The sequence below is a fragment of the Anthonomus grandis genome, chromosome 5 (genome assembly GCF_022605725.1).
Source record: "Anthonomus grandis grandis chromosome 5, icAntGran1.3, whole genome shotgun sequence".
Lineage (NCBI taxonomy): Eukaryota > Metazoa > Arthropoda > Insecta > Coleoptera > Curculionidae > Anthonomus > Anthonomus grandis.
This window is the reverse complement of record NC_065550.1, coordinates 7,267,396-7,282,531: the sequence shown is the minus strand read 5'-3', so window position 1 is coordinate 7,282,531 and position 15,136 is coordinate 7,267,396. Positions and strand designations below refer to the sequence as shown.

At 33.3% G+C, this 15,136-nt stretch overlaps 1 protein-coding gene across 3 annotated transcripts in view; it reads left to right on the top strand.

Moving 5' to 3' along the window:
• The window catches only part of LOC126736529 (uncharacterized), a 109,197-nt gene extending 95,357 nt beyond the window's left edge, over positions 1 to 13,840 (top strand). For 2 of the 3 annotated variants that reach the window (XM_050440920.1, XM_050440919.1), the window contains exons 4-12: positions 5,362 to 5,517; positions 5,584 to 5,783; positions 5,838 to 5,915; positions 5,967 to 6,239; positions 6,305 to 6,474; positions 12,380 to 12,638; positions 12,704 to 12,866; positions 12,942 to 13,127; positions 13,649 to 13,840. In XM_050440920.1, the coding sequence (XP_050296877.1) occupies positions 5,362 to 5,517; positions 5,584 to 5,783; positions 5,838 to 5,915; positions 5,967 to 6,239; positions 6,305 to 6,474; positions 12,380 to 12,638; positions 12,704 to 12,866; positions 12,942 to 13,127; positions 13,649 to 13,746 (1,583 nt within the window). In that variant the 3' untranslated portion in view covers positions 13,747 to 13,840. The remainder of the gene's footprint in view (positions 1 to 5,361; positions 5,518 to 5,583; positions 5,784 to 5,837; positions 5,916 to 5,966; positions 6,240 to 6,304; positions 6,475 to 12,379; positions 12,639 to 12,703; positions 12,867 to 12,941; positions 13,128 to 13,648) is intronic. The other variant, XM_050440921.1, reaches the window with a different exon arrangement.
• Positions 13,841 to 15,136: the final 1,296 nt, after the last annotated feature.

The window sequence follows — 15,136 nt, the reverse complement described above, 5'->3', positions numbered from 1 at the left end:
GACAAATATTGTATTAAGCTTGTGATGTGCTGTGATGCTAAAACAGCTTTTGTACTTGATGCTGAAGTTTATGTAGGTAAGGCCTCCACACCACGGGATGTTCCTGTTGCCCAGTATTATTGCGACAAACTTACCTCTTCCTTTCAAGGAATGAATAGAAATTTGACTATGGACAATTGGTTCACCTCTATAGATACAGCAAAAATGCTTTTAGATAAAAAGCTTACTATTGTTGGTACATTAAGGAAAAACAAAAAAGAAATTCCAGGATTATTTTTGGACCTTAAAGGTAGGGAAATAAGTACAGCAATGTTTTGCTATAGTGACGAATTAACACTTTTATCTTTTTGTCCACCGAAGAATTAAAAAAAATTGTTTTAATGCTATCCACAATGCACGAAAAAGGAGATGAGCAACTTTCAACTGATATTCCGGAAATAATTAAATTTTATAATTCAACCAAAAGGGGAGTAGATTGTGTCACACATATTCAACTAACAGAAATACTCGTCATTGGCCCTTATGTCTATTTTATAATTTGTTAAATATTGTGGGGTATAACTCGATGATCCTTTTAAGAGGTTCTAGTGCTCCTGAAAAAGAAATTGTAACCAAGAGAAGAGCTTTCTTGAAAAAACTAGCACTTGATCTAATAAAATCTCAAATGGAACGTCGTTTGGAAACTCCAACTTTGAGGCGCGAACTCGGGCAAACTATTTGCAATGTACTAAAAAAAAAAGATGTAGTGGAAGCACCAACAAAACCAGAGCCTACTGTAGGTCGATGTGCATTTTGTTTAGGAAGCGACGATCGAAACGTCGCTTGGGGTACAACTGTACGCTGCATATTACGCTGTAAAAATAAGTGTAGCACTCCAGGGTTAAAACCATGCTTATAGTTTAAATTAACAAAATGGGGGTATTTTTAAACTGACTGTTAATTTTAAAGTAAAATAAAATTCTATTTAAATATATTTCTCATCCCTCTTCAGTTAACGCATCAACTTCTGTAATTCTGCGAATGACTTCAAATATCGCGAAATAGATCAGGTTTAAGTTTCTATCTCTCTCGAGACGAAATAGATCAGCGATATCTATTTTTAATAGGTCGTACTTTGAAACTTCACTGGGGTACAACTGTACCCCAAATAGCATTCCAGGGTTAATCAGAACTTTTATGTATGAATATGGAATTGCTGCAGGTAAAAAGCATATTTTTCTTTTATAAATTTTTATAATTTCAATTATTTGTTATTTTTCAGGAAAAATTACCTGTTATTTTTTCGTTTCCATAAGCGTTAAAATATTATAAGAAACATGTAACAAACACACCCAAATAAAAAAAAATAGAAATAAATTTTTAAACTATCTATACAATCATAACAAAATAATGCGTATATATCCACAAACTATGAAAACAAAAATAATAACAAAAACAGAAATGTACCAATTTCTTAAAATAAATCTATCTTCTCATAGTAAATAAATTAATTATTAATGACTGGATATAACACAAATACATACCTATGTACAAATTCATATGCAATTTTTTTGTTTTCAATTTTTTTAACGTAAGCAAATAAAAACAAAATATAAATTTTATTAAAAAACTTAACTTAATCATAGACATAATATAACAGTATACACAATGCTATATAGACCATGTTTTTTTTTTTAATTTTCTTTGAAACATTAATCAATAAAAGCAAAATATTAATTTTGACAAAAAAGTAAATAAAATCATTATTTCTAAATGCAGCATTAAAAGTTTGCATTATTACCAAATTCCTACAAAAACCACCCTTGGTTAGTCACAATAGGTTAAAGATGTCACATACCAGTGGGGTTGTCTTCAGTGAGAATGGAACATGAAACAAAATAAAACAGATTAAGCTTCTTTTATTCTTAAGAAGAACAGAGTATTTGTCACTATGACCGGTTTTAGTTTTCAAATAGGAGAAATCAGAGTTGGAGGATATTGGCGTACTAGCTTTTTGAGAATTTTTGTTTTTAAAATGAACTTCTTCATTAACTGAATAAAGATGTTCTCTCTCAATTTAAGCAGCATCATTGATTACATCTTGAGACACTTTGGGACTAGGTTGCATATAGGACTTTTCTTTATTAGGGGCCTTTGAGTGATTATGCTCACATTGCATTTCAATCTTATGTGGCGACCTATTACAGTATCCCATGTAAGTTGCATAGAATTATCAGGGTTGTTAAAATTGGAACCAGAAAAGTGTTGAGAAGGATAGATTCAATGGGAATTTAAAAAATCTATGACTTCTGTGACTGTCTGGGCAATTACTAATGTACATAAAAAATATTTGCACCAATATCTTAACCTAGGTGAAGACAAGGAAATGGAAATATCGGAAATTTTTATCCGTGGAATATGAAGGTCTAAGAATTAGAATTGAATTGTAAAAATTGATAACTGTGATATATATATAATGTCCAAAATAGGATTGAATCTACAATTATACCTTGGAAAATGATAATACATCCAAACTGTACCTCCACATTATTAGAAAATATTTAGTTATGTCTCTGTGTTGCTTTGCAATGATTCGAAGCACGTTTGTAAAATAATTTATTAGCCCATGATACCGAAAAATGTCAAAAAAGACTAAAAAACTAGAGAAGCACTGGTCTAGTGGAGGAGCAGAAGGAGATACTGGAAGTGTGAAAGTGGTTGCATCGATTGGAAAATCACTCATAAGAAGTTGAACAGGAGAGAGGAATAAGAGAGATCCCTGTGATACTCCTACATTGGACGGACGGGCAGTAGCTGCTTCACCATATTTAAAAAGAGGAAAGTGAGGGCACCGTTGAACTTGAATACGGTTCTCAATTTACCTTTCTGTGGGGTCTTTTAAAGCTGGATTAGATCCTATTCTTGTTGGTTTCAAGTGTACTCCTAAGGAGTTAGGGGCAGCGTCTACCTTAAACTGGGGTTTTAAAATTTAACTTGATTAATTCGGAGATAGGACAAATGATCTTTATGGCATTTGGTTAGGCTAGGAAGAGCTATACAGGATTTACCGACTGCTACTCTATTTCATCGCGTTTTGGTCCCACTTTTCGGAGTAAAATGTAAGTAGTTCAAACTCCTGGAGCATAGTCGTCGAAAAGAGGGGTTATATTTGCACTTTAAGAAAGGGTTGTTTAATTGCATTCAATTCATTTCATGTTATAACACGACTACGCAAATGACGGGTCTGAATTTGTGATAGATCCTTACTTATATACTTAGTTCTTTTTTCGTTTTCTTTATTGATAAATATCTTTTTTTTATGACATGGTAAATGTAACATGTCAATTGTCCGTAATTAGTTTTATAAAAAAAAGTTTTAAAATAAAAATTGAATAACATAGCTAGTATTTTAGCTGACCGTATTATAAGCTTGTTTTTCACTGATGGTACTTTGAATATCCAAAAATATCTTAAGTAACTTTAAAATTTAATTCGTCCTACTATTCAAATTCTTCCGCATGCCATTAGTATAAAAGATTTCAGTTTTAAAATTAGAGGGTCTGGAGATATTAGGGGACCTGCTAGATCCCCTGATTTATCTTTAAACGACTTCTTGTTGTGGAGTTGTCTTAAGGAGAATATATAAAGCGACGAGTCTGGTAGTAGTAGCCAATAAATTTACAGAAGCGCGAAAAAATATTGTGTGCGCCCAATCTATTTCATCAGAAATTATTTAGGATATATATAAAAAAGGTATTATTGTTGCCTTTTTTACCGTTCGCTTAGATGTAAATTAAAATACTCGATGCACAAAAATAATCGACTAATTTATTACACCCGTACACTCTTCTAGAAACCTTTATCTATTTATTTCGATTTAAAAATCGCGCCCACATTCCGATTGTAGCCTGCCTCGGGGGCTTTTTATGATACTAGGTGTACCATTATTCCCGACCAAGTTCGCTTAATAACTTTCTACGTACGCCTCTAGATGTTACGCGGTGTTTCCGTCGCTCGCACCATATCATCAGGTTAATATCATTACACTGCCACTTCTCTAAGCTCATTTCGTCTCGAAATGATTTCAAAGATAGTAGATGGCGATATGGGAAGAATGCAATACTTGCAAAAATAATAAACCTTAGGTTTGTCCAGAGAACGATATTGACGGGCATAACAGCACGCCAAAACTTACCCTCCTCTAGTCTAGGTTATCGAACCTGCATGTCAGCTTGAGAATTGCCAGTATTCTCAGGTCGTCGGCAAGCAACTCCACCTTTAAAGAATATAAAGCATCCCAAACGGTTGGCTTCTCAGATGTGATGCCCCTTTGATACGAAAAAATCTTTCTACCAGTTTCTTCATTGGTGATCTCGAGCGCTTGCTCAACTCTGCGGTTAGATGGAAGCAGAACTTGACTTTTTCCTAGCTGCAGAAAACCGGAGCTATTCCTCCGAACATTTGTAATTTTTAGCCACACATATACAAGAGCCTACTTTGCTAGCTGAAGCAGTAACGGTCTTGTTGCTCTTTACAGGTCATGCTCGGTCGACTCCTTCGGCCGTTAAAATGATGGGCCATCAATTTATCAGATGTGAAATTCGGTGTCTTCGTAGGTTCTATAATAGAGAGCCAGGCGGTTAAAGTAAATAAATTTATCTCGCGGCAGCTTTTGTATCCTGTACAGGACATTGTTGAAACTAGATTTCGGGAAGAGCGTCCTTCCCCGAAATTTCTTTCCCCGAAATTTGTCTCTTAAGGTGATAAAGTCACATCATGTCACTGTTGTACGTCTGATCATTAATTGGCATTGACATCATACGCGATGCAGCTCACTGAGGTAGTCCTCCCCGGCAAGATTCCTGGCAGGCAACCAAACTTCAGATCGCATTGGATACGGAGTTCTCTTCCTATTTCTATTCGAGCCAGAGACTCTCCTGTGCTTTCATGAAAGGCCGATCGATAAGCCAGCAGGAACAAATGAAGAAAGCAATCCCAGTCTCTTTGATGGCTAGAGACTACTTTGGCCAAACATCGTTTTCTTTATTTCAAGCGTCTTATAGATGAAAACATCTTGTCGGACTTGCATTGTCTTATTTATTTAATATAACACGACGTTTCGGTTGGTAAGTATCTCCAACCGTTATCAAGTGTAAACTGACAGCAAACTACTATTCTATCGGCTTATATACTAGATGTGTGCAGCGATGTGGAAGGGGAGGGAAGGGAGGGAAAGTCATCCGTGAAAAAGAGTTGAGGGGGGGGGAGGACACATATGGTATTAGCTAGTAGGAAAAACAACACGTTCAGGAACCACTGTAAAGTTTTTCTTGTATATTTATTTATGTGTTTATATGACTCTTGTTTTCGCTTATTTGCTAGACCCTGCAAGTAGAAAATTCATCTCCCAAAGCATCTGGCCTAAACTATTTGCCACTGCAGGAACTTGTCTTACATGCGCGGGGCTGCTTTTCTTTTGGATGGGAAGAACTGGTTATCATCCATCCTGGATTTATATTTTATCTGGCACAGTTTCAGGTAAAATTTAATCTTAAACTGGATTCAAATTATTTTTACTACATTTAGGACCATATAATTTTGCAGGTATTGGCAGCTCTATTCAAATGGCCCAATGTGAAATACTATTGGCTCAATATTTTAAACTAAAATTGGCAATATTGACTCATTTATCTCATGCAGTATCTGCCCTCGGCTTTATATTGGCACCAGTAGTTTTGGCCCATCATATCTTAGCTCAAAGCGAAACCCAAGTGCTTCTGTGGTACCAGGCTATTATTTTACAGGTATATAATTAATTACAATTACTGGAATTTTTTTTAAATAAATTAAATTTTTAGGGCCTAATTTTAAATTTATTGCTTAGAAAGCCCATGTACTTAAAGTCTAAAAGTGTCAGCAGGTACAACTACGTTACCGTAAGTAAATAGATTCCTTTTTGCCATTTGTAAATATAATTTTAATTCCAGACGACGCCTGATGATGAAGAGGATATATTTTCAAAGAGTTCCAGGGAATTACAGATCAAAACCGAAAATGGAAACGAACTTGAAAGGCACGAGGTACCGCAAAATGAGGATGGAAATGTTGATAGTCCAACTGAAACTATAACTGGGGAAAAGGTTGCAAAAGAGGTAACCAAAAAATGGGTCTCTTTTGAGGAAGACGAGGAGGGAGAAACCACAAAATATGAAAGAGTAAATGGACATGAATCATCAAACGGAGACATCCGAAGTGTACCTGTAAATATAAAAATTTCAAATTAACAAACAATTCACTTATTTTATATAAAATCTTAACTTATTAGCAGACTGTAACGGATCCAAAAAAGAACTGGGAGAAATTTGAAGACGATCCAGAAAACCCACAAGAACCACGAAATCATAAGAATCTTCACTTGGAAATGTCTTTTGGAAATATAAATGAGCCCACCAGTAGTATTAATCACGAAAGACCCTCTACTAGAACTATAAATGGGTAAGTAGCAGAAATTATTTTTTTAACTCACAACAAATCAGGGAGTTCTTATTAGGCATAATTTTAAATCGGTTTTTGAATTCTTAATTCAAAATAATAACTGTAAATTTATGGTGACTAGTAGCTCTAAGACTTAGATCTGGGTCACGCCAGGTAAAGAATTATTTCTTCTCTAGTCGAATCGCAACTAATACTCATTAGTGCTCCTAAATATTTGAAGAATGATACTTGTTCAACGATTTTGTTGTGTATTGGGAAGGCAGCTTGTGCTTGCACTTTCGAGAAAATCGTAAGTTTCGTTTAAAGGATGTTTATACGTAGGCCGTAACGCTCATTGTACTTAATAAGTCTACAAGTTGCTGGAGTTCAGGTAGTTTGCTCGTATTAACGACTGTATCATTGCATTTGTTAATTATTTTGTCATCGATTTTGATTTCAGCGCTAGTGTTTTTATGAGATTCTCCAAAAATGTGTTCCGAATAGTAATTAAAGAGTAGCGGGGATAATATGCATCCTTGTCCTACTCCTTTTCTTGTAGCTTTCTCCTCCGATACGTTGATCTCCACTTCGTAGAAACGGCTTAACCCTAGACCGTTTTCATCTATTAAGAAAGAAAGAAAGAAAGAAAGAAAGAAAATGTGCTATATTACGTAAGAATAATCTTGTGTACAAGCGTCCTATAAGCTAAAAAAACAAAACAAAAATACAATTTCAAAAATTGACAAAACAATGAACAAATTTAAACACAAGAAGACAAAACTTTTTGAACATACTTGAATTAAAGATAACTAAATAAAACAATCAATTACTAAATAAAGGTAAACTTTTTGACAAAACTAGAGAAGGAAAAAGGAAAAAAAAAACTTTCCAACATTGTAAATTTTTTTACTTATGTAAATTAATGAGTTTTTGGTAAGGGAAGACGTAGGAATAGGTAGGGGAACATCATTTACATGACGAGTCAAATGGCCAGTATCAGAGGGTAGTTTGGGAATTTTGTGAATAAGAGCAGCTGTTTCTAAGATAAAGAGTGAAAAAAGAGTTAGGATTTTTTCAGAAATGAAGAGGAGTTTGCAAGAATCTCTTAACTTAGCAGAACACAGGTATCTAACTGCTTTTTTTTGAATAACAAAGACAATGTTAAGTAGCCCCTTATTGGTTAAACCCCAAAAAGGCAAGCTATACCGAATATGAGATTCAATAAGTGAAAAGTACACTGAACGTGCAACCACCCCTCCCAGCTCTTGTTTTGCCATTCTTATTGCAAAACATCCAGAAGATAATTTCCCAGCTAAATGTAAAATATGATCTTCAAACCGAAGGCGACCATCAATGGTAATTCCTAGGAACTTGCAGCACTCTTTATTCTGCAAGAGGGAATTTTCGTCAAACATCAGACCCTGAACATCGCACTTAAACCCCATAATAGACGTCTTTCTTACATTAAACACGAGCCTGTTGGAAGCACACCACCCTGATAAAATCTGAAGGTCTTCAAGGATACCAGTCTTAATATAATCAGAATTTTTATGGCTCCATAGTATGGTGGTGTTAATACTTTTAAGGTTTCAGCGTGTACCTTATCGGGTCCCACAGCTTTTCCATCTTTCTGTATTCGGATGGCATTTACCTCTTTAGTGATGTTGGGGTTAAGGTCATTGACCTCACTTACTTGGAGAGGTTGTTTTGGTCGTTCATCATTAGATACTTTTGTAACATATTCGTTCCAGCACTGCAATTTTTCGTTAAGTCCTATGAGTATTAAGTTATTAGAGTGTCTCAGTATTCCGCTGTTTTTTTTGCGATCACTGTCATCTCTTTGATCTTTTTAGTAGGTCGTGTTTTTGCTGTAGTTGTTCGATTTCTCAGCATGTCTTTGCCACCCAGTGTCCTTTTGTGCCACAATCCACACGTAAATGGTCTTAATTAAATATATTATGAAAATTAAATGAGCAACATTATCTATCGAACAGTCGAATGTGTCTATAAAATACAATTTGAAAACATATTATTTTCCTAAAAAAATTTAAATTTTAATAAATATAATTGATCCATAGAAATTAATACACAACGTCCTGATTAAATAATAAGCAAATTGTGACTTATCCAATAGCTTTATTAATTACAGACCGCAGTGCGTTTTAATTTTTGTTGCAGACATATAAGCAACAGATAAAGAATAGATAAATGACAATTCTTATCCTCTACTTAAAATTATACCGGTATGGAAATTAAAGCACCATAGGAAATACATGTAATCAATTTCTACCAATTTGAACGTACTCTTCTAGGGTAACATGCGCAATAAGGCAAGGAATTATGTTTAATTTTATTAGAAGAATTTTACGATAGAATATCAGTTTTTTTACCAAAAAACTTTGGAAAAAAAAAATTACACTCATAATCTGAAATATCGTAAATCCTGGTTTCCAAATTAGCCATACAGTACATGCATCGAGCGATGTACAGGGTTTCCCATTTTCATGCGTTTTATGAGGTATCTCGCTTATGCGTGGAGAGAGAAAATTTTAAGGGGGTCAATTATTGGCTTCCCTGTACATTTTACAGAAAAAATGTAAGATAACTTTTTGAAGAGACCAATCTGGCAAACCCTCGTGCAAAGTTACAAAAAAAAACTAAAAAGTAAAGTAAAAAGTAAAAAACTAAAAGTAAGCGAATCTTGAATTATTCAATTAAATGTAATTGCAAAATTATTAAATTTTGGGTTCAGGTGAAACACCAGACACCAGCAAACAATTTGTTATAAGGCTTTGTCAAATCTGACGTACAGCCAAATACAAGAAATGTTTTTTATTCGTTTTATCAATCTCACAACCATACATTCAAAGTAAGGCACGTTAACATTACTTTTTTATCTAAACTTTTATTTAATATAACGATAAAGTTAAACCAATAACAATTATTATTATCGATTATTTAAAAAATAATTTTATCATACTTAGAATTTAATTAAACCAATAGCAGTATCTGAAATATTTTTAATTTATTTTCCCATCAAGCCTATCTGGTCCATTTCAACCATTAAACCTATTGTTAATAAATTCGAGTCCAAAGACATTGCAATAAATATTTGTAAATGTTTAACTCAGAAGATCGAAAATAGATCCGAAAAAAGATTTTTCTAGTTAGCTGTTGCGAAGGGCTAAACAAAATACCGGTAACCATGGAGATGATTGACACTTCAATCAATAATTTAAACTTTCTGCCGCAAGACTCAAAATTATTAAAAAAATTTAAATTTGTGTTTATCATTTTTTAAGCAATAAAATAATGGCTATGCAAAATAGATTTGAAAATCGTCATAAGTATGATTTATGATTTCTTGCTATATCCAATGTAATGACAACGCAGATGAAGCAGCTGAACTTAACTTCCAGAAGTAAGTTTTATTTTTTAATTTAGAATTTTGTGAAGTAATTCTAATTCTATTATTTTTTATAATATAGATATTTAGCTAATATAGATATATATAAGGCCTCAGCCTAATATAAGATTATTTAACCAAATTAAAATCAATTTAATACAATATGATTCATTTAAAAAACCAAGACCAAAAAATTATAACCTACAAATTGAAGAAGACACTATTAACGTGCTAGCAAGTGTTGCTGTAGATCCGGAAAACTCTTGTAGAAAAATAGAGCGTGATGTAGGAATTTCGAAATCGAGATTGCAAAGAATACTCAAAACAAATAAATTTAAACCATATAAGTTTAAGCTCGTTCACAAGTTACGCCCTGGCGATGTGCAAAGATGCCTTATATTTTGTCATTGGTTCGTAGACCGGTGCCGTATCAGAAATTTTGAGAGTTAGAATTAGAGAAAGTTATATGGTCGTACGAAGCATTTTTCTCAAGTAGTGAAATTTTAAATAGACATAATTTACGAAACTGGGCGCAAGAAAATCTGCATAACATTTTTCCAAGAGAACGTCAGGGCAGATTTGAGATAAGTGTCTTATATGTTTTACTTTTAGAAAAAAAAAATGGTAAAAAAAGGTAGCTTAACAGCTAATCGCTTCTTGGAAATTCTTCACGCCAACCTATTCGAACTCTTGGATGATGTTCGTCTAGCTTAAGTTCAAAATATATATTTCCAGCAAGATGGAGCTCCGGCGCATAATCCGCGAGCTGTGACAAACTGGCTGGATGAACATTTCCCCAATCATTGGATCAGGACAAATGAACCTGTTCGGTGGCTACCAAGGTCCCCTGACCTTTCGATTTTGGATTTTTTTTTATGGGCTATCTTCAAAATAAGATTTACAAAAGGCGATATGATTCAATTCAAAATATGCGTGGCGCTATAGAAGATGCCTATAGAGAATTGAGAAGTCGCTCTATGATTATTCTGAAAGCCTTGGAAAGAATCTAAAAGCTATGCCGGTTGTGTATTAGAGAAAATGGGTTACAATTTGAGCAATGTTTCTAATTTTATATATGTAGTGGCATTTCCTTAATAATTATTGTTAATTTATTTAATGTTTTATTTTAAGTTTTCTTCTTTTTTATGTAAATTAGAACTCTTGCAATATTTTCATTTTGAATAAATGGAATTTATGAAGTTTGGTAACTGTGTGAATAGACCCTAATGAAATACCAGTGGCAGCAATAATTTTGCATAATGAAGTATTAGGATTTATTCCAAAATGACCCAAAATTTCAACTTGAGCGGCTTCATCCAAAATTCGTCGATGATCACGTTCTTTATTTGCAACAGATCTAGTTTCAGTAAATTTAGTAACAAGGTTCAAAACATACCTATGCGAAGTTATCTTCTCCGGATGTCTGGCGTTAAATGTGACGGCAGTTTGCCGAGCACATTGATTTTGGGCACCTTAAATTAGAATAATTTCCACTCTTTCGGCTAGCGTGTAAACCATTTTGGAAGTAAAATCTTCAATTCAACAAATAAATTTTCACTATTCCAAGGCTGTCTTCCTTTTTGAGACAGACTGACGGTAAAATATTTTTTTTATTTTCCTTAGCAACTATAAATAACTAAGCAGTTATAACAATAAATAGGTACAGTTCGCCCAGGATCCCAGGATATCTGTGTTGATGAAAAGAATGCGGAAAAATATTCAGGTTGTTATTTCGTTTTTTCCACGTCTAATCTTCGGAATTGCTGTTTATGTTGATAGTTTCCGTTTTAAATTATAAACGAATTGTAGATTTGGCAAACCCTAACGGGCAACATTTTGAACACTTATTGAAATAAAAACTGATATTTTCATGTTTTTGTTTTCTATCTGAACAAATGAAGATAAACAAATATTTTTCTAATTTTCTCGAAAACGAATCGACCTATTTCAAAAAATCAAACGTCAAAATAAAAGACTTCAAAAGACCTTTTAAACAAGCTATTACTCGATACCCCTTGCCATTTAAAATTTTTAAGGGGTTGACCCTGGGGGGCAGAGGGTGAAAGGGGGTGAAGTAATTTTAGGTTAGAAAGTTGTCCCCCTTGACAAACCTTTTGACGTATTTCGGCGTTTTTTTTAAACAGTGGTTTTCGATAAATCCGTGGTGGGAAGTTTTCAAATGAACACCCTGTATGTATATTATGCGTTTGCTTCTGGAATTTTAGTTCCCGCTACAGCCGGACGAGTTTAAGAATTGTTTCCTAAATTGCTGTTCTATAAAAATCTGTTTTAAGGTTCTGATAGCGGAATATTGGTACGCAAGGATACCAGAAGACACCTGTAGTTTGGGTACTCAGTGGTATATTGAATTTTTAACTTTTACCTTAACGACCACTGCATCCTAAATACATGTTGAGCACTTTTCGTATAATACTGGGATAGATAATACTACTTAGATACGTAGTTTTTAATTTAAACAAATGAGAAAAAGTTCTTTACTTTTTTTCATCTTTTTTCTAGGTTCCCAATTCCACTTTTTTCCGATATGCCAGTAAACAACAACACTACCTATTCTTATGATATGCTAGATACAAACGAGGAACCACGATCATCAGTATTTATGCCAACAACAGTCTCTTCAAATCATGTTTCTGCGTTTTCCCGGACTTCCCTGGAACTGTTACAGACCCCCACGTTTTACAAGTCTCTTTTTACAGTAATTACTACCAAATGGTCGCTCTTTGTGTTTTTTGCTTTATATCCAACCTTCTTATTTGAGGTAAATCAATATTCCACTACACCTATGTATTCATCTTGTATGTAATATTTTGAAAATATTCACAGGAAGTAGAAGAAGTTCGGCTACGCCACTTGTGCAATTTAGTTGGAACCATATCTTTAGCCACGTTAATATTTACTGGGGCATCATTTTGGATAAATATTGAGAAAAGATGGAGGCCTAAAGTTATCTGGTTCTTGAGCTGGATAGGTGCTCTAGGATACTTTAGTAAGTTATTTTTTAAGTTATACGTTTTGGTAATTTAGATCATTACTGATTTAAATATTACCTGCCTTTTTGCAGTGATATCCGATTATTTCACTGAAGGACTGCTGATATTTGGAGCAGTTCAGATAGTGCTTAGTATAGCTGCCCTACAGCATATTGCTACTCCACTGTTAGGATTAACAGTGAAAGGCGAAGCAACCACTGAATACACGCTGATCTGTATTTTGACTGGGCTGTCATTTGGACTTTTTTCTTGTATCCGTAAGTTAATAATAAATATGAAAATATATCCGTACTTCACTAAATTTATATGAAAAATCTTTAGGTAAAAATATTAAAAACTTTTCCCATAAAGCAAGATGTTAGCTAAAAATCTCCATAATGCCTACATTTGAAAATATGTTATTTATTAAGTCTAATAAAATTATAGCTTGCATTCTTTATTTAGGTCGAGTAAATTAATTAAGTTAAGTTCGTGCTTCTTATATGCCGTACTATGCGTACTTTCGATTTCAGTTTTACAACACTGAATAGCCATTTTGTTGATCAACATTAGAAAACTAAACGGTTAAAACATTTAATAAGAAATCTATTTTAACGTGCTTAATAATAACATTTAAATGAAATTAATACTTTTTTTGCTTAAAATTATTTAAAAAAATTGTTTCAATAACCATAAAGTGTTGTGAGAAGTTATCGCCATATGTGAGTAATATAGAAAGCGAGATTTTAAAGATTTGGTTCATATTAAGAGGATATACTCATATAGAACATTTTTTTAGATGTACCAATAAAGACAGTATTTCGGCTAATGGCAGTTCTTAAATTTTTCACTGGGTGTCTGTGGTTAGGTAACTACATATACAAGAGACTGAGATAGTATAGATAATTGCTTTTATATTTAATAAATCTGTAAGTATTATTTTTCAAATATTGTATTATTAATATAATTAATAAATTGGTTTATTATCCTATGTATTTAAAGTTTCCTTTAATTATCCAAACTGTTAATATATATTATAGTCAAAAGTTGTGCGATTGGTCTAAAAATCAGCATAATTTGATAACGAACTTATGATATGCAGACGGTTATCCATTATTATTACCTATTATTCATCTATTAGTGTCAATAAGCACTCTTACACAAATCAAAAAATGCAAACACACTAAAATTACTCAAAACTAAATGGAACTACCACTGCAACTACACACAACATAAGTCATACAACAATTAGGTTACAGGAGGTTAATAAAGCTGGTCCGGGGGTATTCCTCAAAGGAGTAAAAGGCATTTTTAACTAGGCACTTCATAATCTCGGCCTTAAATGCAGTAAGGGGCAGATTCTTAACAGAGACACATATTGAGAAGATGTGCCATTACGGGATCTGTAAAGTCTCTGTTACCGTGGTACCAAGAAGCCATTGTTTCTGCTATAGTGTGAGTCAATATCAGCATGAATTTTTCAAGATTCTTTCTAACAAATACGAGACATATAGAAGAATATGTCACAAGGCAGGGGATAAGAATACTCAGTTTTTTGACTGCAACACTCTCTATAGTATGCTGTCTATAGATCTCTCTATAGTCTACTCTCTATAGTTGAATGGCAAATATTTTGAATATATGGGTAGATTGACTCTAATTAAAAAAATTAATAGTGTCAAAACAGCAAAGATTAATTGATTCTTATGTTAATTAATACATACTTTTTTAATCCTATAAATTGTGGCTTAAAATTATTTTATTTTTTAATGCTTGATTAAACATTAAATTAATATTGAAAAAACAAAAAGTTAATACAAATATTAAAATTATCTTAAAAAAGGAGTCACCAACATTATTTATATAGTTCAAAAATATGTTACAAAATATAATTATAAATAAGTCACACATTAAAAGTTTAAAAAGATTTACACATTTCAGTATAGTCATACGGAGTGAAAGTCTCCAAAATATGCAGCCGAACCAGATACCAGAATACATCTTGATAACTTATACGAAATTTCCGTGGAACCGCCAGGTCAAGCTCGAATTCAAAATGACACCAAGGAAAGTTGCAACTTCATCCAGAGTCTGCTGACCATGACTATAATCTCTAAAAATTATCTTTTTGGTTGTGATTTTCATTTAGAACTAATCGATTTAATAGCGCCCACTCTCTCAGGTCACTGCTTGACTGATAAGCTGTAATATCCAAGCTGGATATGCTGCTATCGGCAATCAAGGAGATTGTGTCATCAGTATAAAGATAAAATACAGAGTTAGGATC